The sequence below is a fragment of the Talpa occidentalis genome, unplaced genomic scaffold, assembly GCF_014898055.3.
Source record: "Talpa occidentalis isolate TD23 unplaced genomic scaffold, MPIMG_talOcc4v2.1 talOcc4.186, whole genome shotgun sequence".
Classification (NCBI taxonomy): Eukaryota; Metazoa; Chordata; class Mammalia; order Eulipotyphla; family Talpidae; genus Talpa; species Talpa occidentalis.
The window spans coordinates 9514-32830 of record NW_023601918.1 but is presented as its reverse complement, the minus strand read 5'-3'; the positions used below and the strand labels follow the sequence as shown (position 1 = coordinate 32830).

At 56.2% G+C, this 23317-nt stretch overlaps 1 protein-coding gene across 2 annotated transcripts; it reads right to left on the bottom strand.

Annotated features, from left to right (window-relative positions):
* Positions 1 to 581: 581 nt before the first annotated feature.
* LOC119250933 (UBX domain-containing protein 11-like) lies at positions 582 to 22935 on the bottom strand. Of its 2 annotated transcripts, XM_037518487.2 has the most exons (15): positions 22888 to 22935; positions 17582 to 17687; positions 16827 to 16855; positions 16150 to 16248; positions 13729 to 13829; positions 13188 to 13242; positions 12681 to 12757; positions 10337 to 10463; positions 3844 to 4058; positions 3501 to 3578; positions 2442 to 2556; positions 2207 to 2310; positions 1070 to 1143; positions 857 to 997; positions 582 to 777 (listed from the first exon to the last, which is right to left on the bottom strand). In XM_037518487.2, exons 2-15 carry the CDS (start codon positions 17650 to 17652, stop codon positions 621 to 623), a joined length of 1443 nt encoding a protein of 480 aa, XP_037374384.1. In that variant the 5' UTR covers positions 17653 to 17687; positions 22888 to 22935; the 3' UTR covers positions 582 to 620. The 2 variants fall into 2 exon arrangements, with proteins under 2 accessions (XP_037374384.1, XP_037374385.1); XM_037518488.2 differs by lacking the exons at positions 10337 to 10463; positions 13729 to 13829.
* Positions 22936 to 23317: the final 382 nt, after the last annotated feature.

Sequence of the window (23317 nt, the reverse complement as noted above, 5' to 3'; positions counted from 1 at the left end):
TTGAGTTGGCCGGTGTCCACCTGTGTGTGTGTGACAGTGCGTGTGTTTGGATAAATGTCCGGCACACACCTGTGTGGACCAACAATCTGGGGACAGTGTGATGGGTCACTCCAGTTCACATGCATGTGTGATGGTGTCCGGGACACACACGTGCCCTGCGGTGGCCTGCCCATTTGCATCCTTGTCGGTAACACGCTCTGTTCTGTGCGCTGCTGCCTGTGGTATAGCAGGCTGAGTGGGCGTGTCGTGGGGGTGCGAGCACAGCTGGGGTGCCGCCAGTTTCAGGGCAGTGCTGGGCGGTGTTGATCAAGTGCCCCACGTGCTTGTGGTTCTGTGCATATCCGTGCACCGCGATCTGCTGGCTATGCCCTGGTACCTGAGGCTCTGCTGCCCCAGCCGCCATTGAGCTGAGACTGGCCTTTCCTCCACTGGGTCAGCTTAGCCCTTCTGGGGAGAAGGAGGAACCCAGAGGACAAAGACCTAGCAGCCAGGCCCGCCAGCTGGGGCTCAAGTTACGAGGGGCGGGTCAGCGCCGCCCCCTGCCCGGCCCAGCTGGGCCCTGGCCTTCCCAGGCACTGGGCTGCCAAGAGAGCCTCGCGGAGCAGAGGGTGTTGGGCGCTTTATTTGGGACTGGGGGCGGGCAACTGGTTCCTGCGTGGACGCAGCAGCAGCACCACATTGGATACCAGGCCTGCAGCCTGCAGCGTCAGGGCATCATCGTGATAGACCGTGGGCGGAAACGTGCTGAAGATTTCGAAGGCCGCAGCGTCCACGGCCCTGAGGACAGGGTAGAACAGATCAGGCCTGGACTGGGTTTCAGAGCCCCCCGTGGACACCAGCCACTGCCCACGCCCACCTGGCCTGTGCAAGCAGGGTGCGCACATCCCCAACAGTGTCCTCTGGCCGCATCAGCAGCAGGAAGACCTGCTCTCCATTCTCAGACTTGATTCGCAGCGTGGAGAGTCGGGGAGAGGGCAATGCTGGCGACTTCTGGCTCCTGCAGGGGCCCACAGGCCGTCAGTGCCCCCAGTGGCCCAACCCTGGGTCCTCACCTCTGCAGTGTCCTCACCTCTCACGCTCAGCAACCAAGGCAGGAGTTTCCACCACAATCTCCTGGATCCGGGCAGGCAGAGGACAGCAGTTCTAGAAGGCAGTGATGGAGCCCTGGACCCTACCAGAGCCACACCCACGCCCCAACCCTGAGAAGGGACTTATCCCTGCCTGGGCATGGATGAGGCCAACGAGCCAGAGGGTGTTCTGCATAACTGGGACCCCCGGAGAAGAAAGGAAGGGACGCTCTAGCGGGCGGCCTCATCATTCCGCCCAAGCCCTGGAAGAGGGCGAGACTGGATGCCCGGCCCAGCACGGGTCAGCGGAGGCTTCCCAGGGGAGACAACACCCAAGCTGTGACTGAAAGATGGCAGGAGTCCTTAGAAGTGGTAAGAGGGCCAGGGGTACTCCAGACGGTCTGCTGAGAGGAGGCCGTGCCATTGGAAAGTGTCTGCGGTGCGTGTGGCTGCGGCTGGGAGTCAGGTGGGGCTGGAGGGAGGAGGCTGGAGGTGGGAAGAGGATCGGCGTTGGGTCCCACGGGAAGAACCAAATATCAGTTTAGATTTTCAAAAGAATACAAAGGAAGGATGATTGACTGGGCTAGGAGTAGAGGTGAGAGGCCAGTGAGGGGCCACCTCTGACGCCCCGAGAGAAGCGGGAGCCTGGACCAGGATGGTGGGCAGCAGGAATGAAGAGAAGGGATGGACGTGGGAGAAGTTCTGGGGATCAGCAGGTCAGCAGGACTTGGCACCTGGGTGAAGGAGAGAGTCCTAGGGAACAGCTTTGGTGTCTTTCACAGGAGGAGCCCAGGAGGAGCCAGTTAGGAGTGAAGGGAGAGGAAGCTGAGTTCTGCGAGGGAAGGGTATCCGGGGCTGAGCTGGGTGGTTTGGTCTGCACCTCAAGGTGCCCACCCTTGGCCTCGACTCACTTCCCCCTCCCTTACAACCTCACTCCCACCAGCACGGTTACTCTCTGGCCAAGTGCTGGGCCCTCTCCTACTCCGGTTTCTGAGAGAGCAGAAAGGACTCACCTCTCCATCCAGGCCCTCCTCGGGCCCTCAAGCCTGGGCCTCCACACAAGTCACTGCTCTGATAGGCTGGGCTAGGGTTGATGGAAAAGCCCCCCAACAAGGCTGGGGGAGCAGGGCTGGCCTCACCTGCAGGGTGTCACGGATGGGGCCCCGGATATCAACCACCTCGCCGTCCCGGATCACAATTTTGGGGAGCCTGTTCAGAAACTTCTCAGCAGTCATCCCAGAGCCTGCAGGGAGGGCATTGGGAGTCTCGGCCCAGGGAAGGACTGTGCGTGATGGGGGAGGAGGCCCCCTGGAGCCTGTCCTACACCGCGCTCCCCCACACACACACCTGACTCAGCCTCAGGGCCGAGCTCACCTGGGTGCTCCTTCCTGTCCAAGGGCTTGCGAATCGTCCGGCCCACCGTGCGCCCCTCTCCTGGGAACGGGTGCAGCCCATCCTCTGTATAGACCTGGTTGCGCAGGTCACTCACCTGGCAAGAAGGGAGACGGCTGGGGCCCAGGTCTTCAGTCCTGGGCTTCATCCTTTTCACACCCCTTGCCCAGGAATAGGTCCGAGGTATGATCTGTCACCATCTCCAGGAGAAAACTGAGGTCCAGGAGGGCACAGTCAATGCTGCGGTCACCTACTGGGCCTGCTCTTCCTGTGAGCAACCCTTTTCACGCCAGCAGGAGCCAGTCCTGACACCCTCCTCAGAGAGCACCTCTCAGGAGCCGACAGGACAGGGTGTGGGGAGACGACAAAGCCAGCCGAGTCCGCCGCACGGATCCCATCGCCACACACATCACCTCACTTGCCCATCAAAGCACACCTCCGGGCCTGTCTTGACAGAGACTGCCTCCAGCACTGCCGCTTGTGAGTCACGCTCACGGGCTGCGGTGCCACATGCTCCCTCACATGCCCCCACTGTGAAACTAGCGCACAGCCCTCCTGGACTCTCATCCTCCCATCACGGCACCCTCCATCCCACACGCCACCCCCTGTAAGGACCGGCTCCAGGTCATGCCCTATAGTCCCTCTGGCCTGCCTCCTACCCCAGTCAGAGGGCCTCAGGAGTCTCTGGGGGAAGTTAGGCCACTTCTGCATCCTGCCTCAGGGGCCCCTGTGGTCAAGCTCTCCCTAGTGCGAGGGAGGAGGGGCAGAGTTCCCACAAGGATGAAGACCATGACTTTAGGGAGCCAGCAGGGGGCACTGCCTGCTGCTCAGCCAAAGGCCTTACGCCACTAATGTGGCAACCGTGGCCAAGGCAACTCTCCCACTCCCTTCTCAGCCCAGTTTCAGGCTCACCCTCTTGGGGATCTCCAGACTGGGGGTCTCCTGAGGCAGGGCAGCGGCTCACTGCTCAGAATGGGTGATGGCTGAGGCAGCCGCTTATCCCCGCCTAGGGAACGGGTGGTTTGAGGAACAGCCCATTACCTTAAAGGGAACCCCATCAGGGTATAGGCGCTGGAGCTCTGAGGGGAAGAAGCCATCCAATATGTCTCGGAGGCAGCGCTGCAGGGAGGAGAGGAAGGCTGAGGCCCAGCTGGACCTGTGCAGTGCTGCCCACCTTGCTTCCTGCTGGATGGCAGGCTCTGGGCCTCAGGTTCACCAGTTGATCACATTCTGGATCTACTCAGAGCTCTGGGCTGAGGGGCCTCTGAAGTTCTGCATGGCCTGGATGCCGTGAAGGACATCACCATCTCCCGCTAATGGGGTGGGGGGGGACCAGAATAGCCTGAGTGTGACGCACCCAGCCCTGTCTCCTCTCCCCCCTTACCTGTGTGGCAGGATCATAGAAGGGCCGGAAGGGCCCATCGAACATGACGATGCCATTCTGGTAGAGCTTCAGTGGGATGGGCTCCAGGACACGGAGCCGCGCTCCTCCAGGCACCGGCATCACTTGGGTGTCACCCTCCACCACCAGCTCACTGAGATCCTTCAGGCTGGCCAGCAGCCTGTCAAAGTCCACCTCAGGGGGCACCAGCGAGTCCCCTGGCAAAGGGGATAAACACCCATGAGCCTCTCTTCATGGCTGCCATGTGCCCCTCCCCTGTGGGGGCAGCGAGCACCTGGAGGAAGGACAAGAACACCAGGTGATACTAAGGGCGCCTCCACCAAGAGCGTGGCTTGTGGTGGGGGCTATAGCCATGAGCCCGGTCTCTCTCCATACTCTCTCTGTGCTGTCGAAGCGGTAATCATCCCTTTTCGAATGAGGCAGCTGAGGGTGAGAGAAGGTCAATGGCTTGCTGAGAGACACAGAGTAAGAGGCAGGAGGATCTGGCCCCAAGTCTGTGTCAGGCGCTAGTTTAGCAGCTGAAAAGCACAGCTCGGGCTCTGGGCTCTGGATCAAGGCTGTCTGGGTTCAAGTTCCAGCTCGTCCACTTCTACCTGCGCGACCTCAGTTGAATCATTTGCACCAGAGCATTCTAGAATGGGATGATAATGGTCTCTGCCTCCTGAGGTGGCTGTACAGGTCCACAAAGATGACCGTGGAAGGGCCAGCTGGGAGCAAGCGCTGTTTCTGTTAGTTACTGACTCAACTTGCACAAGTGGACCTCAGGCCAACCCAGAGGCTATGGGGCAGGGGTTACTTACCTCCAGTTTGCAGGAGGAAACAGGCCTCCAGTCAGAGGGGCTGGCTCTAGTATGTTTTTCCCACCCATCTGCACGGGGAAGGAAGTCAGAGTAGAGCCAGATGGCTGCTAGGAGGCTGTCATACCAGCTGCTGGACAGAATAAAGCAGCGCCGGACCTTGGATTATACAACTATTTCTGGGTCACAGATCCCTTTGAGAAGCTGACAGTGTCTTTTCTCCTCTTCTGAAAAACGCACATACAGCTGTGCATAAGCTTCTGGTAGTGTAATGGGGACAGCCCTGGCAGACGTCACAGCAAAAATGGCTGCGGTGTGCTGCCAGTGGGGTCAGGCTCTCTGTCCATGCAGGGGCTTGGCCTCTGGGAAAGGCACCTTCTCGGGAGTAGCTCTACAGAACCCCAGTGACTTTCTGAGCCTTGGAAGCTGTTTTTTGCCAGGACAGTGAGGCTGTGGCAGGATGTGGGTCAGGACTCTGGGGACCCAATTCCTCTCCCCACAGGGGTATAGCGGCTGTACTGGGGAAGTACAGATGTGGGTGGCCCTGTTTCCTGTTGCCTTGTGGCTGCCAAAACGGTAGGCCCCAGCTGGCCTTCCCTCTTCCTTATAGTTCCTACTGTTGTAGGGGCCACACCTGCCCCCGCCCCTACTGATGCCCGAGTCCCTGAGACAACCCAGAAAAACTCACAGAACAGCCTGGGCATCCCTGATATGAATCAGAACAATATCAAGACATAACCACTACTTTCAGAACATGGTAAACCTAAAAATAGTAACAGAAATGCTTGTGTCATTCAACGCCTGGCCCCATCCCTATATTCTTACAGGCAGGAAGAGTGAAGCCTGGCAAGCTCAGGTAATCTGGCCAGAGCAGACCACCCCGAGCAGCGCCTGGACCACTCAGATACGCTGGCTGCTGGCCCAGCTGCCTCCTGGGCCTTTTCAGCAAGCCATGGGCAGGGGGTGGGGGGCAAAAGGGACAGGAGGAAGCCCCAGGGACAGATGCTAAGGGGCAGTGAGGGAAAAGGGAAGTCCTGAGAAAATCCCCCCCTGAAGACCTTTGGCTAGACTCAGAAGTGAAAGCAGGGTGGTCGGGCAGGTATCAATGGGGGTGGGAGGAGTCAGAGGTGAGTGAGGCATTTCGTTTCCTCTTCAAGCACAGTTTCCTTCCCACGAAATGGGAAGATAACAGGAACCCTTACTCTCCCCACAAAGTCCAGTCCTGAACTGACTCAGCTGAAGGTTACAAGCACCAGATGCGGGTATTAGTCTCCCACTGTAGAGCTGAGGAAACTGGGCCTTGTAAGGGAACATGCCGCAGGTCATGAAGCCTGCAGGCCCCAGTGACTAAGTCCTCAGTGTCCAGGCAGGCTGCCTCTCAGGGTTGCTGCTTTGGACACTGCTCACCCAGGTCCATTTCCAAGGAACACAGAGTAGGAGCGCCTCTGTGAGGCCTCACCCTTGGGGAGTCTATGACTTTATTCCAAGTGGGAAGCATGGAAGATCAAGTCTGAGCTCCTCGGTCCAACACCTGAGACCCTCAAAGCCGGGACTCTGCAACCTCTCCTCAACTCGACCCCCACCTCAGGCTCTGGAGCCAGGGCAACGGCTTGTGAGCTGCTGACCCTCAGTGAGTTGACCCCTCTGAGCCTTGACTTCCTCTCTCAAATGAAGACAATAATCATCCCCCCCTTCACGTGGTTTCTGAGAGGCACAGCGGAAGTGCTGGCAGGTGGTGGGGGTTGTCATCATGAATACTCCACTCTCCTGCTCATGAGCCTCGGGGGCACGCTCACCACCTGATCTGGGCTGAGTCTGTTCCTCCTGGGTTCCCGGAGCTCTCGGCTGTGCTCCCCTGGCCCTGCCACAGGCTGCCATCTCCCCACCACACGGAGACTCTGAGCAGAAGCAGGGCCCCAGCCTTGGGCTTGGCAGGCTGGGTGCTGCAGAAGCATGAACTCAGTCAGTCCCGCCACCCGCCAATTTGTCTGCAGCCCCCTCCAGTTTGTCCGCTAGGCCCTGTGAATCACAGCTGTGCCCCTGCCCAGCTGTGTGAGCCTCTGCAGGCTCACACCTGAGTAGAAGAGATGGGGACAAAGGTGACAGTGGCACCAGACCCTGCTGCCACGAGCCCCAGGTGAGTGATGGGCCCAGGCAGACTAGCCCCGTGCTGCTGTGAAATACCACAGTGGCGCCCAAGTGCCTGGCTGCCCCCACCCCAACTCAGGCAAAGGCAGCTGAACAGGAAATGGAACCACTGTTTCCACACAACTAAAAGCCAGGTCCTGCCCTGGAGGCTCGATTTACATGCACACCGCACTCCTTGGCCCCTAAACTGAGCACTGCGCCAACCCCACCCCCTAGCCCGGGCAGAGGATGGTCCCACCTGCTCTGATGTAGATCTGGCGCCACCATACCCCTTCCCCCATGAGCTCATCCTCCCTTCCCTGTCACTGAGCTGCTCGTTTCCCCAACTCAAATCAAGTTCCAACCATGGGCCATGTAAACAAGCCCAGGCCTGGGGGCACACAGGGCCTAAAGGGCTAAGTAACAAGCACTTCCAGTCACTGTCCATTTACCACCAGCTCGTGAGAACACCGCCCACGCCCTGCGCCTTCAGTGCTCTCCGTGGTCAGGCAGTCACTCACGCTGTCCTTGTTCCGGATGAGGACATAGACTCAGGCGAGGTGTGTGGCCCCACCAGGTACGGTCGGAGCCAGGTCAGCCACAACTCGGCCAGAGCCCTTCCATTTCGCTCTGCCACAAAGCCCCTTCCCACGTGCCAGGCACCGCACAGGGCAGACCTGACCTGGCACAAGTAGACACTCATGCCCATTTGCTAGAGGTTGGATATGAGTTGAGCTTCAAAGGACCCGGGGAATGCGTCACAGGCCTGAGGTGGGGGGCAGGGTGGGCAGGAGACCAGCCTGTCTGGGGCCTCAGCCAGGCCAGTTTCAGGGGCTCAAGGCCCAGAACAAGTGGAGTAGCTGCGGCCCACCAGGCAGAGTGGCTTCCTGAGCAGGGGAGGGAAGAGATGCCGAACAAAGCCTGGGGACTGGGTGGGAGGATGGGCAGGGTCAGCAGAGGGAGTGGGGGAGGGGGTGTTTAAAGGGAGGGCAAGAACTCGGTGAGGAGTTCAGAAAGAGGGAAAGGAGAGGCTCAGAGTTGACTAGAACACTGGGCCCTGAGGTTCAACACCTGGCCGATGGTGGGCGACCAGGGCAGGACTCTCCCTTTCATGACTGTGTACCCTGAAGCACCTGGCACCGCATCCAGTTGGATGCTCATCCTACTGGGGGCTGGGGGAGAAGCGAAGCAGGCCCCTGCTCCGCATCCCCTCCATTGGGTCCCTTTTTGGGCCCTACTGACCCTGCCCCAAGGCCAGAGTCCCAGGCTTTGGAGCATGTGGATCAGGTTGGCTGGATGCAGATGCCCTGGCTCCCCATCCGCTGGCCTGAAGCCCCAGGCCTGTGGGGAGTGATAGTGATACCCCACAGAGGAAGCTCCTGAGAGAATGCCGTCAGCTGCACCAGCGAGGGGCTGGCTTCGTGGACCCGAGCGTCCAGGAACAGGCTAGGACCTGGGGACTAGGCAAGGGGAGAAGCCTGGTAAGGGGGGCTTAGGAGGAATGGCTGCTAGAAATTAAAAACATGTTCCTCTGGCAGAAGCGCCAAATCAAGGCCCCTCCATGTTGAACTATCAAAACGCAAAAGCAGCTGCAGAGGGGTGTGGCCAGGGCCTCCCACGAGGTCCCTCCACTCTGCTGCCCCGGAGCCGCTTCTCCCAAGGCAACAGCACAGAACAGGGTGGAGGTTGCACTTTTTGAGGGGAGGGTAGGAATCCACAGGGCCTAGTTGGGGAGTCAGCCCAATGGTTTGACCCTCTCCCCAGAGCACAGGGAGGCTTCCAGGGACCAGGAGGAAGCCTCCACCAGTGGGTAGGGCCAGTCAGGCCTGAGCCCAGCCCTCCACAGAAGGGGCCCAAGACCCTGGGCCAGCCATTCTTGGAGTAGCTGGCAGTCACCTTGGGGGGATCCCCTGGACACTGTCCCCACAGCAGCATTCTGCCCTGGCAACACAGCTGCCTCCCAGCATGGCCCAGTGCCACCCAGCTCCCCAGCTTTGCAAGGCCTCAAATGCCCCAGGAAGCATGGCCTCCTCCCCAACAGCCATGCTCCCCAGGGTCATCCCCAACTCCTCCCATCCACTTCCTCAGGTACAGTCACCCAGACCACAGATCCACCCCCTAACTCTCTTCTCTGCTCCTTCTCAGCACCCCTATCAGCGGCACCCTCAGTCCAGAGCATCGCAGCTCTGGGCACAGGCTTAAGTCTTGCCCTCAACAGTCTTCAGACTTCAGTCTCAGCTTGCCTAGCTGTACGCTGGAACACCCCCAGTCCACGCCAAGGCCATTTATGAAAATGCTTTGAAAGCTGCCTGTGTTGGACAAATGCTAAATGGTGTTTTTAGAAAGCAAGCAGTGAGCGGGCCTCCCCGGTGGCGCAGCGGTTGAGCCCTGGGTTGCGAAGCTGCCCGCAGCCTCCACGGCACTGGTTTGATCCCCGGCTGCTCCCCGGCCACCCGAGGAGGGTCCCACATGGCGCGCAGACCTCTCCTGCCGCCCGCTGCTCCCCTCAGCAGTGTACTTTGGTCCTTCTGCCTGCTCTGCTCCCCACTCTGGCTCTGGTGAATTCTCTCACCCTCCCGCGCTTCCGACTGTACCCAGTGCTTGTATAAATAAATAAATTAAAAAAAAGAAAGCAAGCAGTGAGGGCTTGAGCCCTGAGATTTACGAGGACCTGGCCAGAGGGCAAGCCTCATAGTAGGAGTCTCGTGCTTTTGAGTCTGAATTGCTACCCAGCAGAAAAGTGAGTTAATCAAGAGTTACCATCTTCCTGATAGTCCCCATGGAGACATGTCACAATCCTGAGAGACTGCCAGTGCCCTTTGACCCTAGCAAACAGTAAGAGCTCCCACTGTTCAGGACGGTGAAGTGCAAGGTCAGTGCTCGGTGCTCTTGTGTCTAATACTCTGAGGGGAGGCATACACGCCCATTTACTATGAAGAACGCGAGACTCGGAGAACAGAAGTCCACGTCTAAGGCACACTGGGAATAGGTGGTGTTGAGGCGGGACACAGGTTTGACCAGCTCCAGAGCCTGGAGAAGTACCTTCTGGGCAACAGCCTCCATTCTTTAGAGAATGGGCCCGCTTTCAGAAATGGCCCGTTCTGTGACCACAAATCTATGGGGTGCCTCCCTCTAGATATTATCAGTCAAGTCACAAATAAATAGACCCCACACAAGCAGGTAGATTTCAATGGTGTGGGAGTCTGAAGAGGGGGTGAGCCCTGGGATTCAGGGGCAGCTTCCCAGGGACTGTTTCTGAAGGCCACAGCTTTGAGTTGGATGACATTTTGTCAACTATGGGGTCTTGCTGCCTCTTATATCTCTGGGTCTCTAAAGCCTTTGAGAGATGAGCGAGCAGAGCCTGAGGGGAGAAACGAGACCAGTGGCAGCAGGTCAGGTGGTCAGTGATCGGCATTTTCTTCCTGCCCCTGTGTCAAGTGTGGGATGTCTTGGGGCACCTGGTGTTTGGAGCAGGGGCATGATTGACATGGCCTCTGGCTGCTGTTGGACAATTCCCTTCGTAGGAGCCGGGGACAGAACCCCTACTCTACCTGGCTTCCAGAACTTCTTGGTGGTCATCCAGTCCCTCTCGTCATCCTCTGAGTCTGTCCTGTCCTCTGAGTCTTCCTGGTCCTCCGGCTCGCCCACCCACTTCAGGCCATAGTCACCCAGGAACCTCTGTGAGGAGAGGAGGGGAGGTGTCGGGACACCGTCAGCTCAGCCTCTTCCAGAAAAAAGGTAGCATCAGTGCAGTCCCAGCCTCGGGCCTCAGCAACAGAACCACCCGGGCAGAAGCGGTGGGCCTGGGGGACATGGCCACTTCCGGGCTGTGACCTTGGAAAGCTGCTTCACGTCCTTGCCCCTCAGGCTCCTCCTTGTAAAATGGAAAGGACACACCCTTATGCCTGGGAGGACTCCGGAAGGCAGTTCAAGTCCTTAGCGCAGTGCCTGGCCCGGGGAAGAACTCACTGAGGTCAGCCTTTACGGGGGCTTGGGTGGGGCACTGTGTGGGTCTGACCTAAGCATGTGGAGGGACAGGTCACCCTGCCCTGCGAGACAGGACATGGTCACCCACACACGCCTCCCTAGGGCTGGGCCTCCCCTCTCCTCTGCCTGTTGCTGCACCCTCAGCTCCCTTTCCCTCGTCGGCCTTCTCCAACCTGGCCTCCATCTCCACAGCTCACTAAAGCAGCTCAGGTGCAGCCCCCAGCAAATTGCCAGTTGCCAAATCCAGTGATAACACATCTGTCTTCATCTCTTACAACACAGGTTGTTCATTTTCAATTTCCTTCACTGGTTCCCTGTGTCCTACCCGACATCCAGAAGAGGGGCACAGGCTCTCTCCCCCAGGCTACCCTCCATCCTTCGTGGTTCTCATCCAGTCCCAAAGAGCTATGGTCAGAACCCAAATTTGTATGACAGGCAGGTGTCACCGCCCCCGCTCCCTGCTCCCCAGCCATCTACACCAGGATGTCTAAAGGACAGCTCAGAATGACCCCTCCCCCAACTGCCATGGCTCCCAACCCTCTGCCCCTCCCACCCAGGCCTCCCCGGTGACCCACTCCTCTCTGCCTCCCTGTGTAATCCCCTAACTGAACCTTCTTATGGTTTCCCATTCTCTCAGAATTTAACCCTGGATGAAGGGCAAGCCCCCTACGACCTGGTCCCCTCGGCTCCTCTTGCACCCCACAACCACCCAGTACCAGGCAAGTCTGTCTGGCAGGAAGTGGGGACTTGTATTTCTTCAGCCTAGATCCTCCTTGCCCTCTGGCTTTCTTGCCCAACGTTAGCCTGCAGCTACTCTGCAGGGAGGCCTACACACCAGCTCCTCTTTATTGCGGCACCATTTAAACATTTCCTCATCCTCAGTATCTTGTCTGACTCTATCCCCTCCCAACTGTCAGCCTGAGGAGGGTAGGGGCAGTGCCTACATCCCGGGGCCTGGCAGGAGGTCCGGCACACGGGAGAAACTGTGTGAGTTTGTCACGTTAAGGAAGCAGTGTGTGAATGTTGTAAACCTGGGTGCCAAGACACCCTCCCCTACAGAAGCGGCTCAGAGAAGCCCTGTGGGCCGCCAGCATTCCCAGCAGGCCACTCAGGTAGCAGCTGTCTCCAGGTAGAAACAGGCCTGGGTGAGAAGGGCCCTCAGCTACAACTGTGGCTTGGGGGTTTGCTCCTGTGGTCTTAAACTAGGTTCAGGCTTTGGAAACCAACTCTGGGTAGAGAGGTTAGACCCCAAAAAGAGCTTGTGGTGGGACCGATGAGGGAGCCGAGGGGGGGCGGCTAGGAAAGTCTATGTACCCGGGACCCTCCCTGGCTGGGGTTCCGCCAATGCTGATGAACCGGGGACAGGGAAGGAGACACCAGGTGAGCGTGATGCCCAGTTCAGAGGGCGGCCTACAGCCAGGCACTGTGCTAAGTCCCGGGTGTGTCGCAATGAACATGAGGAAAGCTGTCTTTCCCTCCCTCGTGGAGTTCACAGTTCCCTCGAGAAAGAGTAAGGAGGCACCAAGAATGCACAGGACCAGAACCTTCCCTAGTCAGAGGTCAGGAGGGCCTCCAGAGGAAGAAGAGCCCCCACCTCGACTTGAGGCTGAGTGAAAACTCACCAGAAGGTGGAAAAAACATTTTGGGCAGAGGGAAGAGCATGAGATGAGCCAAGGTCCGAAAGAGGCAGACATGGCCAAAGCAGCAGAACAAGGACCGTGGCTAGAGGGGAAAGCGGCTCCAGGTGAGACTGAGGAGGCAGGCAGGGCCTGGCACCCTCCCTGGCCCCTTACACTCTGGTGAGTAGTGGAAACCCAGGGCAGGACCTGTGTGGGCTGTGGGATGAGGGGGGCCAAAAGGCGGCCTCTCACCCAGCTCCTAAGGGCCAGACTGGGACGCTGGTCTCACCTCCATCTCCCCGACCTGCCGCTGCAGGTTCACACACAGGCTCTCCAGCTCCTTCTGCCGCTTCTGCGTGGCCTTGCCTTCAGGAAAAGATGTGGAGGAGTCCAGTTGCCCCAGCATGGAGGCTGCCAGGGTCACCTCTGGCCTTGACCTGCACTCTGCCCTGAGGGTCAGCTGGAGAGGTGGCCCCTTGAGAACTTGAGGAATCCCTGAGAACAGCTTCTAGGCCTCTCCCTGATCTTGAAAGGGACATCCTGCCTACCAGGTGCCTCCTGCCCCACCCCCCTCCCAGCTGGAGAGAGGCTTCTAAGGGGGCTGTTTCCTCACACTTCAATGGCATGCCCTGTGCCCAGAACTGTGCAGCATGTGCACTCAGGGCACTCAGCCCCACACAGGAGGGCACCCAAGAGTGTGTCACTGCCCCCTCGCTGGGCTCAGCTGTCTGGACCCCACATGGGGCTCAGCACCATGCCCCTGGAGCTCTAGTACCCGGAGATGCAGGGCCCTCACCCTGGTGCTCCTGTAGCGTCTCTACCAGCTCCTCCAGGGCTTGTATCTTCTGATCCTGCAGCAAGAAGATGAGAGGGGCTGGACTGGGGCAGGCCTGGTGGTTCCCAGAGCCCAAGGGAGCCCCTTCTGGATAGGAGGATCCACTTTTTTGCCTCTGTGGGGGCAATGGGGAGCTTAAAGCCCCCACCCTGCCCCCCTTTGGCACAGCAACCATTTCTGTACCTCAGACAACCCTGTTTCCACTGAAGTGGGGGATGGTGTGAAGCACCCAGCACTCAGCAGCCGCTGGTGTCACCCAGTCTGAGGTCAATGAGTCTTGCTAGGATAGAGACAACCCCTAGCCTCTCCACTCAGGTCACAAGGGACCCAGATCAACCACAGGCCTCCTGGCTCCTGATCTGGGCAGTTCTGTGGGGAAGATGGTTCTAGAACCCATTCACCCTGGCTATGGCAGTGGGAGTCTCACTGGCCTCCCCAGTCCAGACTCCCCTAACTCAAACCCCTAGACTAGATCCTGACCCTCTCCCACCTGGGACCCCACCTTGGTCAGTATCTCGTCAGTCTGGGCCTTCACCTGCCGCTCCAGAGCCTTCATATTCCTCATCAGGGTGGTTGTCAGCTCCGAGTTGTGTAAAACAGGGGCTGCCAAGCAGACAAATGCCAAAAGCCCTACAGCTGAGGCTGAGGTCTGGGCATGAGGGAAGGGGCGGAATCCCCAGGTGGCTGCAGGGACTGTTCTAATGCTTTTCCTGTATCAATTCAGGCAATGCTCACCAGGTGCCTCTGAGGAAACTGAGGCACAGGGAGATCCAATCACTTTTCCAGGGTGTACGAGTAAGTGGTGTAACATCAGTCACCCTCAGGCAGGGTCCAAAAGGTCACTATCCACTGAAGGAAGCCCCCCAACCTCAGCCCTGGAGTGCAGACACAGGAGCAGTCAAACCCTACCCCGAGCAAACAGCAGATGGCTTCAAGAGGGGTCACGCTGTGACACAGGTGGCCTGGACTCCTCAAAGAGTCAGTGTCATGTTTTCAAAAGGCAGGGATACTGCTCCACAGGTCAGCAAGCCCACAGCATTGAGCTCCATGAGAACGCAGGCCCAGAACAAGAGCGCTGGAGGAGTTTGGACACTGGGAAGACGTGGCTGCAGAAGAGCTGTTAGAGGGTCACTCAGCCATTCAACACGACTATCATCTGTGGCCCTGGACGGCCGCTCCCAGGACATGCGCACTGGAGTGTTCAGACGTCCTGATACCTGTGATTTACCTCTAAATGGTTTGCCCCCAAAATAAACATTTATATTTATACGTGTGTGTGTGTGTGTGTGTGTGTGTGTGTGTGTAGAGAGAGGAAGCAAATGTGGCACAAGGTCACTAACTGTTGAGGAAGGACTTATGGCATTCACTCTGCTAGTTCAGTTTTCTGCACGCAAAGTTTCATATTAAACTTTGATGAAAGTAAGGAAGAGAGAGACACGTGAAGATGTGCCGTGAAGATGTGCCCTCTTCTGCCCCTACATGTTGCCCTTCACCTTGCAACCACACAGGGCTGACAGGCCAAGGGTGGCTCGGTGAGAAAATGGAGAGACCCGAACTTCCGATGATGTCTTTGAGTGGCTGGTTGAACAAACCTGGAGCTGCCTCCTTCGGGCTTTTTGGAATATGGGACAAGGAATCCCCCTTAATGTTCATGCTACTCCAGCAAGGGTTTTCACTGACTTGTAGTTGAAAGCTAATCTTAAAGGAAATATTGAGCACTGTCAACACAGGGAGTGAGGAGGAGCTCACAGGCAGAGTGGAGAGCAGAGAATCCAGGCAGGAGGAACACCTCACTGAGAAGCAGGAGCAAGAAGGAGCAAACAGGGCCTCCCCTAGTGGCGCAGCGGTTGAGTGCTGGGCTGCGAAGCTGCCTGCAGCGCCTGCAGCGCCGGTTCGATCCCCGGCCACCAGCGAGGGTCCCACAGGGCGCACAGACCTCTCCTGCCGCGCCCGCTGCTCCCCTCAGCAGTGTATTTCGTCAGTCTGCCTGTTCTGTTCCCCACTCTGGCTCTGGCTCTGGTGAATTCTCTCACCCTCCCGTGCTTCTGACTGTACCCAGTGCTTATATAAAATAAAATAAAAAGGCGCAAACAAAGAGCTGAGGAGAAAGAGCCTGGGAGGCAGAAGATATCGGGAGCATAGTGTTGTGGCGGCCAAGCGCGTGGGAGTTCTGAGGAGAGCATGGGGGACTGTGCAGAATGGTGCTGTGCAGAGTAGGGGCAGGGCAGGCGGGCCCTTGGTGGGGACAGATACTGCGATCGGGTGAGGAACGGAAGGTGAGGGAGTGGTAGAGGGAGCAGGCAGTGGTCTTCAAACGGAACTGCAGGTGGTTGTGGTAACTGCTGAAAGCACTCCCAGCTGAGGGCAAAGAGAGCCTAGCTTTGTGCTGAGTGGCTGTGGGATGGACTAGGCTCTCCTGGTCTCCTTTTCCACCTCAATTCCTCTACCCGGAAAAGGAGGAAGGAGGTATTCGGTGGAGGACTACCTCATCGAATCTTCTCCTCCACCTGCTAAGCAAGAGGTTCCCATTCCCACCCGTGCCAGAGGAGATGGAGACCGAACAAGGAAGTTGCTTACCCAAGATACCTCAGCCAGTGGAAAGTCTCACTGCACCCCCAATTTCTCCAGACTCCCAGCTCAGACTATGACCCAAGCTTCATCCCAGGCTTCACCCCTCACCCTGATTCCTAGACCCACTCACATTACACCTGATGGCGACCCCAGCCAGGTCCACTCCAGAGCTCCTGAGTGAAGAGTGGGGCCTACATGGCTTTATGCCCAACCTGGACAGGCCTGGGGTGCAGGCACAGGGCCATGCCAGCCAGAAGTAGGAGGAGCTATCCCAGGCCCAGCAGGTGAGGGCAGGTGCTCCTCCTCTGGGGCCTGCTGCAGAGGACCCAGCCCCTCAGGTTTCTGCTCTCACCTTGCCTACTCACAGGGGCACCTACGCAGCCATAGCAGGAAGGGACAGTGATCTTTTCTTCTGGCTCATGTCCATCATTCAGCACGTTCACCTCATCTTCTGCAGACAGGAACACCCAGGTCACCGCTCTGGGGTCGAGGCCAGGGGAATCTGGGACCCCGGGCCTGGTCATGGTGAGACAACCTGTACTCTCTCCCCCCGAGAGTATGAGGATAGAAAACACGGGATGGGGACAGTGGTGCAGCCCAAACTCTTTGCGGAGTCCCAGCCTGGTTCCCAGGGGTCCTGAGCAGCCAATGCCAGGACCACAGTGGGGCCAGGAGGGGTGGGACTCAAAAGCCGGAGGCTGCAGGAGCAAGGACAGCGATGCGAGGGAGGACTTGGGAGCTGTCAGGGGAGGAGGCGGGGGCTGGCCCGCTGGGCTGGCTGACCTCTCGGTGCACACCAGCCAAGCTCACAGTGGGTGGGGGACCAACTGTTAGCAATGCCATCGCTACTAAGGGCGCGGGGCTGCCGTGCGAGAGCTGCCGGAAGGAAGCCCTGGCCTCAGCAGGAGTGGGACGGCTGCTCTGGCTCTCAGGCATCACCAGGCTTTTCTCTCCCCCTGCCGGACTGCAAGGAGACCTGGCAGGCGGGATGTGAGGTCGACAAGGGGGGGGGGGTCGGCCCACACTTACCATCTCCATAGACTTTTAAATTTCGTCTCCTGGGACCCCAGCAGGAAGGGAAGGAAGACAGACAAGTTAGGATCCCCTGTGGCATCAGGGGCAGGCTCTGGACACCAGGCCCTCAGGGGAGCCTAAAGGTGGGGGTGGTGGGGAGACTGGGTCTCTGGCTCCTGAGCACATCCGCTCCTTGAATCCCACTCCTGCACTGCGGGAGCTAGGGTTTCGCAGAGTCTGAATCCCCTCCAGGAGAAGGACAGGGAGGGGCCGGAAGGCAGCCATGGGAGGGAGATAACTGAAGAGGCCTCCAGCCCCAGAGCCCAGCACCAGCTCTGCCTCTGTCCCGTCACCTCTCTGGATCCCCTGGGCTTTTGAATGAGTCACGGTGGTATTCAGAAGACCAAGGAGAGAGGTGAGAAATACTATGAGAAGGTAGGAGCGCTACACAGAGGGAAGCTCCCCGTTACTGAGAGCCAGCACGCGCCTGGCCTGGAGCTGGCACACATGGTGTCTGGGGGATCACCAGGCGAATAGTGCGTAAGTGGAGCATGCCGGGGGCCCTTCCACCACCCCGGGCCTCACCAGAGGCTCGACCCAGCATGTGTTCAGACACAATACAGAGTCCCCCAGAAGGTACAAAGAAAGACAAGGCGGCCAGAGGAGCTATCCAGCTCCTCACTGCCTGCCCTCAGACACAGGGAGGGGCAAGAGGGAGGCGGGGCATGGACACTACAACTCTGACTCAGCCTGAGAGGTGGGCGCTGTACCCTGGGTTCACAGGCTCTGACTGCAGAGGCACTCTCCGGGTCTTGCCAAGGGAAGCCAAAGGTGAGCTCATAGTTCTACTTCTGGATTCTGGCTGTCAGGAACTCCCTGGGAAGTCAAACAGAAATCAGTAGTTGGGGACTTCAAGGCATCAGCACCAGGGAGTGGCCTGAAACTTCTTCCCTAGTTACCTCCCCAGGGAGCAGCACCTTCTTCCACTGCTGCAGCAGAAGTTTCTGGAGCTGGACCTGAGGTCTGCCTACTCCTTTGAATGTCTCACTCTGCTCCACCCCGGAGGCCTCAGGCCTGGCAGTGCTTGGGAAAGGTGGTAGGGTGGGGTGGGCCATAAACCTGGGGCATTCCCAAACTAAAATCCCAAGCACAAGCCTATCCAGGAAGCCTGGGGTTTCTGTCCATCAAGGAGCTGATCAACAGAACATTCTGGTGTTGCTGTCCTCTTACCAGAAACCAGGGGCCACCCCCAACATCTGAAGTCAGAGAAGGCAACTCAAAGGCAAGAACCAAGCAAGACAGTCCACGCACTACCAGTCAAGAGCCCAGGTTCTGAACAGGTTCTCCCTCCACAGCCTGTGGTATAAATAGGGATGGCAAGAGTACCAGCCAAGGTGGGTTGCCATGGGATTCAGACATAACACACACAAAGCACACAGCCCAGTACCACACTCAAAGGAAGCACCTAAGAATGTGAATTGTGGGCTTCCCTGGTGGTGCAAGGTGTTAAGACACAACCTATGAAGCCGTCCACAGCCACTGCAGCACAAGTTTGATCCTCGGCCAGCCAGGGAGCTACCCACATGGCTCAGCAGACCTCTCCTGAGGTCCTCGCCCGCTCCTCCCCTCAGCAGTGTATTTCAGTCAGTCTGCCTGTTCTATTCCCCACTCTGTCTCTGGTGAGTCCTCTCACCACCTCCCACATCTCTGGCCTGTACCCCAGTTCTTGTATGCATAAATAAATAAATCTTTTTAAAAAATGACTAAAAAGATAAATTAAAAAAAAAATAAAAAGAATGTGAATTGTGGGCCTCCCCAGTGGTGCAGCAGGTTGAACGCAGCACTGTGAAGCTGTCCACAGCCTCTGCAGCACAGGTTTGATTCCCGGCCAGCCAGGGAGATACCCACGTGGCACGGCAGACCTCTCCTGGCTCTCCCGCTGCTCCCCTCAGCAGTGCTTTCAGTCCGTCTGCCTGTTCTGCTCCCGGCTCTGTCTCTGGTGAATTCTCTCACCCTCCTGCACCTCTGACCTGTACCCCCCAGTTCTTGTATAAATAAAATAAATCTTAAAAAAAAAAAAAAAGAATGTGAATTGTGGCTACTGTGGCAGTTGTTGCTACTGGCACATAGAAGGCACCATAAATACTGCATTCCCTTCCTTCCCTCTCCCTTCTGGAAAGACAAAGCACCTTAGGAACACAATTAAAGGTCACTATTCCATCTAGTGAATTAAGTAACTGATGTGGCTAGCAGCCACAAATCCTAGAACCCAAGGACGTCCATCAAGGCCTGAACAAGTCTTCACTTCCACCTTGAAAATGTGTGGCCTGGCCTCCATGCAGGCCCTGAAGCTGTGCAGCAAGGAAACCCGAGCTGCCTAGAGTCAGCCTCTTGTGATTATTTTAAATAACAACTTTATTGAGATATTATTCACATATTTAATGCTCTTAAAGTGTATAATTCACTGTTTTTTAGTATACTGAGTTGTAAAAATATTATCACAATCAATTTTAGAACATATTCCTTTACTGGCTAAAACTGCCTTGCATAAACTCTGACAGACCTGTGGATCCCTTTTCTCTCCCCAAGGTTTCACCACTGCAAGTAACCTGCAAAAGAAACTGGTCAAAAAGAAATTAGCAAAGGTTGGTGAGGATGTGGGGAAACCAGAACCTTCTTTGGAATGTGAAATAGGGTAGCTGCTGTGGAAAGCAGTCTGGCGGTTCCTCAAAAAATCAAACAGTTACCTTGGTCTGGAAATTCTACTCCCAGGTATATACACCCAAGAGACATGGAAACCTATATCCATGCACAAAACAACTGTAAACATATTCATGGCAGCATTATTCATAATAGTCAAAAAGGAAAGCAACCCAAATATCCATCAACCAATGAATGGATAAACGAATATGGTATACCCTTGTGATGGAATATTATTCAGCAAAAAAGGGAATGAAACCCATGCTACAACAAATGTTGGCAAGGATGTGGAGAAAAAGGAACTCTTTTTTTTTTTTTTAAAGATTTATTTATTTTACACAAGAACCAGGGTACATGCCAGATGTGCAGGAGGGTGAGAGGATTCACCAGAGACAGAGTGGGGAGCAGAACAGGCAGACTGACGAAATACACTGCTGAGGGGAGCAGCGGGCACGACAGGAGAGATCTGCCGCGCCATGTGGGACCCTCGCTGGCCGGCTGGGAGCGAACCAGCGCTGCAGAGGCTGCAGACAGCTTCACAGTGCAGCGCTCAACCGCCTGTGCTACCAGGGGAGGCCCCAAAAAGGAACTCTTGAATACAAACTGGTCCAACCACTATGAAAGCTGTGTGGAGGTTCCTCAAATGCTAAAAATGGAGCTTCCATTTGATCCAGCAATTCCACTCCTAGGTATCTGCCCAAAGGACACAAAAACATTAATTCAAAAAGACACCTGTACCCCTGTGTTTATTGCAGCACTATTTACAATAGGCAAGCTATGGAAACAACCCAAATGACTAAAAATAGATGACTAGATCAAGAAGATGTGGTATATACACATAGTGGAATATTACTCAGCAATCAAAAAAGATAAACTCATGCCGTTTGCAGCAAAATGGATGGAGCTGGAAGGGATCATGCTCAGTGAAATAAGCCATAAAGAAAAATACTGGATGGTTTCACTTACAGGAGGAATGCAGAGGATCTAAATAAGGAATCAAGGCAACTATAAACCAGAGACATTGTGGGGGGAGGAGCATCAATATAGGGGTGGGAAGAGCACAAGGGACTATGGTGATGGTACACGGGTGAATTGGTGGTAGGAATTTCACAGGGACTCTAACGGAGATGAGAAAGCACACATTGTACAAAAACAAAGAATGGGGGCCTCTCTAGTGGTGCAAGGGTTTAGACGTAAGCTATGAAGCAATCTGCAGCCACTACAGCATGAGTTCAATTCCCGGCCAGCCAGGGAGCAACCCACATGGAGCAGCAGACCTCTCCTGTCTTGCCTGCTGCTCCCCTCAGCAGTGTACTTTGGTAAATCTACCTGTTCTGTTCCCCACTCTGTCTATGGTGAATCCTCTCACCACCCTACCCCCCACGCCACTGACCTGTACCCCAGCTCTTGTATGCATAAATAAATAATTTTTTAAAAAATAGTAAAAAAATGAAGAATAGGGCCTCCCCGGTGGCGCAGCGGTTGAGCGCTGGGTTGCAAAGCTGCCCGCAGCCTCTGCAGCGCTGGTTCGATCCCCGGCTGCTCCCCGGTCACCGGAGGAGGGTCCCACATGGCGCGCAGACCTCTCCTGCCGCCCGCTGCTCCCCTCAGCAGTGTACTTCGGTCCTTCTGCCTGCTCTGCTCCCCGCTCTGGCTCTGGTGAATTCTCTCACCCTCCCGCGCTTCTGACTGTACCCAGTGCTTGTATAAATAAATAAATAAATAAATATTTTTTTAAAAAATGAAGAATGATGAAAAATATATAATTTTTTTTTTAGTTAAAAAAAAAAGAAACCCATGCTATAACATGAGTGGACCTTAAAAAGACTGTGCTAAGAGACATAGTCACAAAAGGGCACATGTAGGGGCCTCCCTGGTGGTGCAAGGGGTTAAGACGCAACCTATGAAGCTGTGCACAGCCACTGTAGCATGAGTTCAATTCCCCGGCTGGCCAGGGAGCTGACCCATATGGCACAGCAGACCTCTCCTGTCTTGCCCACTGCTCCCCTCAGCAGTGTATTTCAGTAGATATGCCTGTTCTGCTCCCCACTCTGTCTCTGGTGAATCCTCTTACCCCCGCATCTCTGGCCTGTACCCCAGTTCTTGTATGCATAAATAAATAAATAAATCTTTTTAAAAAGGGCACATGTTATTATGATTCCATTTGTATGAAATATGCAGAATGGGCAAAACTACTGACTGAAAATAGACTAATGGTTTTTCGGGCTGCAGGGTGACTGGGGGATATTGTTAAAGGGTAGAGTGATTCTTGGCTGATAAAAACGTGCTAAAATTGATTGTGGTGAAGGATGCACAACTCAATGAACATACTAGAAACTATTAAAATGTACATTTTAAAGGGGTTAAGTATAGAGTATGTGAATTATATCTCAATAATGTTCTCACGGGGGAGAGGAGGGAGCTCCCAACCAAACCTAACACCTTCCCTCAAAATAAGCTCCTCACAACACCCCTTCTTATTGGGATCCCTCATCCAATCACAAATTTTTTCTCTCCTTCCTTTCCTCTTAATTCCATCAGGTGCCAAATCCTGCAAGTTCAACTCTTCAGTGTTTCTCACACATTGCTCCTACTGTCTATGCCCACTGTTGGCCAAAGCGGGGCTCTCGCCGCCCTACTTTGGAACTGTCACAATGGCCGGCAACAGACTTGCTGTCTCACTCCAGGCCAATCCTACACACTGTCTCCAGATTAATGTCCCACTGAAGGCCACTAAGGGGGACGGCTGCATCTCCCACCAGTCTGGAGCTGGGCTGTTTCCTCCTCTCTCAGAAGGGGTGGTGTAGGAGGGGGAGCCTGGGTGTGTGGTGGTCGGGAAGACTGAGGAAAAGCCAAATTTACTCCTTTAACTTCAGGGGTTTTGGGGGGCGAACTGTGTCGTGCCCTCAGACCGGAATCTCCTTAAGGTTGGACTGACTTCCCCTCAGACCGGAGCTTTAAGACAAGGTTGTTTCATTTCTCATCTTTACGACCCAAGTCAGTGCGGTCGGTACTTGACAACATCCTTGCCACGCCTCCGGGGCCTATTCGTACCCACCCCCACCCGCACCCCGAAGCCTCAGAGCGCTCCGGCGCCCAGAGGGCCCTGCCGGCTGCACGCCCTCACTCCCTAAAAGCCCCGCTGGAAGAGCTCGGGGCGCTACTTCTATCTCCACGTCTCCCCACCCCGGGAGCCGCGTCTCCTCCTCCCGCCTCCACACAGAGCTAGAGTCCGCGGGTACCCGAATCCGCAGCTAGGATGCGGGGGGCCTCCTGGAGGGGCGGGGACTCGGGGCTCGTGAGTCCTCGGGGTTCTCGGGGCCCTTGGCCTGCTTGAGAGACTCTGGGTTCAAAAAGGTCTTGGACCTGGACTTACCAAGCAGGGCCATCGAACCGTCCCGCAGCGCCGCCATCTTGTTGTCACGCGGTTTCCCTGGCGACCAGGCCGTGCGCTTTTCATTGGCTCCATCGAGCGACCGCAGGCCGCGGAGGCGGGCACAGCCGTCTATTTTCAAATGCTATTGGCCGGGAGAGCCCGGACGCCTCGCGCGGTACCGCAAATCCCAGAATTCCCCGCTCCGAGCGGACTCCGGGTCTGGGGAAATGGTGGGTTCATTCAAGCCGCTTCTCTCGCCCTCGGGCGTAGAAAATGGAGAATCCGGGTTAGATTTCATGAAGCTGCTGGAAGCCTCTGGACCTGAATATGTAAACCCGACAATGCCACTGTTTTTCTAAATTAATTTTAGAGAAAAATGCTTTCCTCACTGCTGTCTCCCCATTTGATCGGGCCAGTAATTTGCGACCTA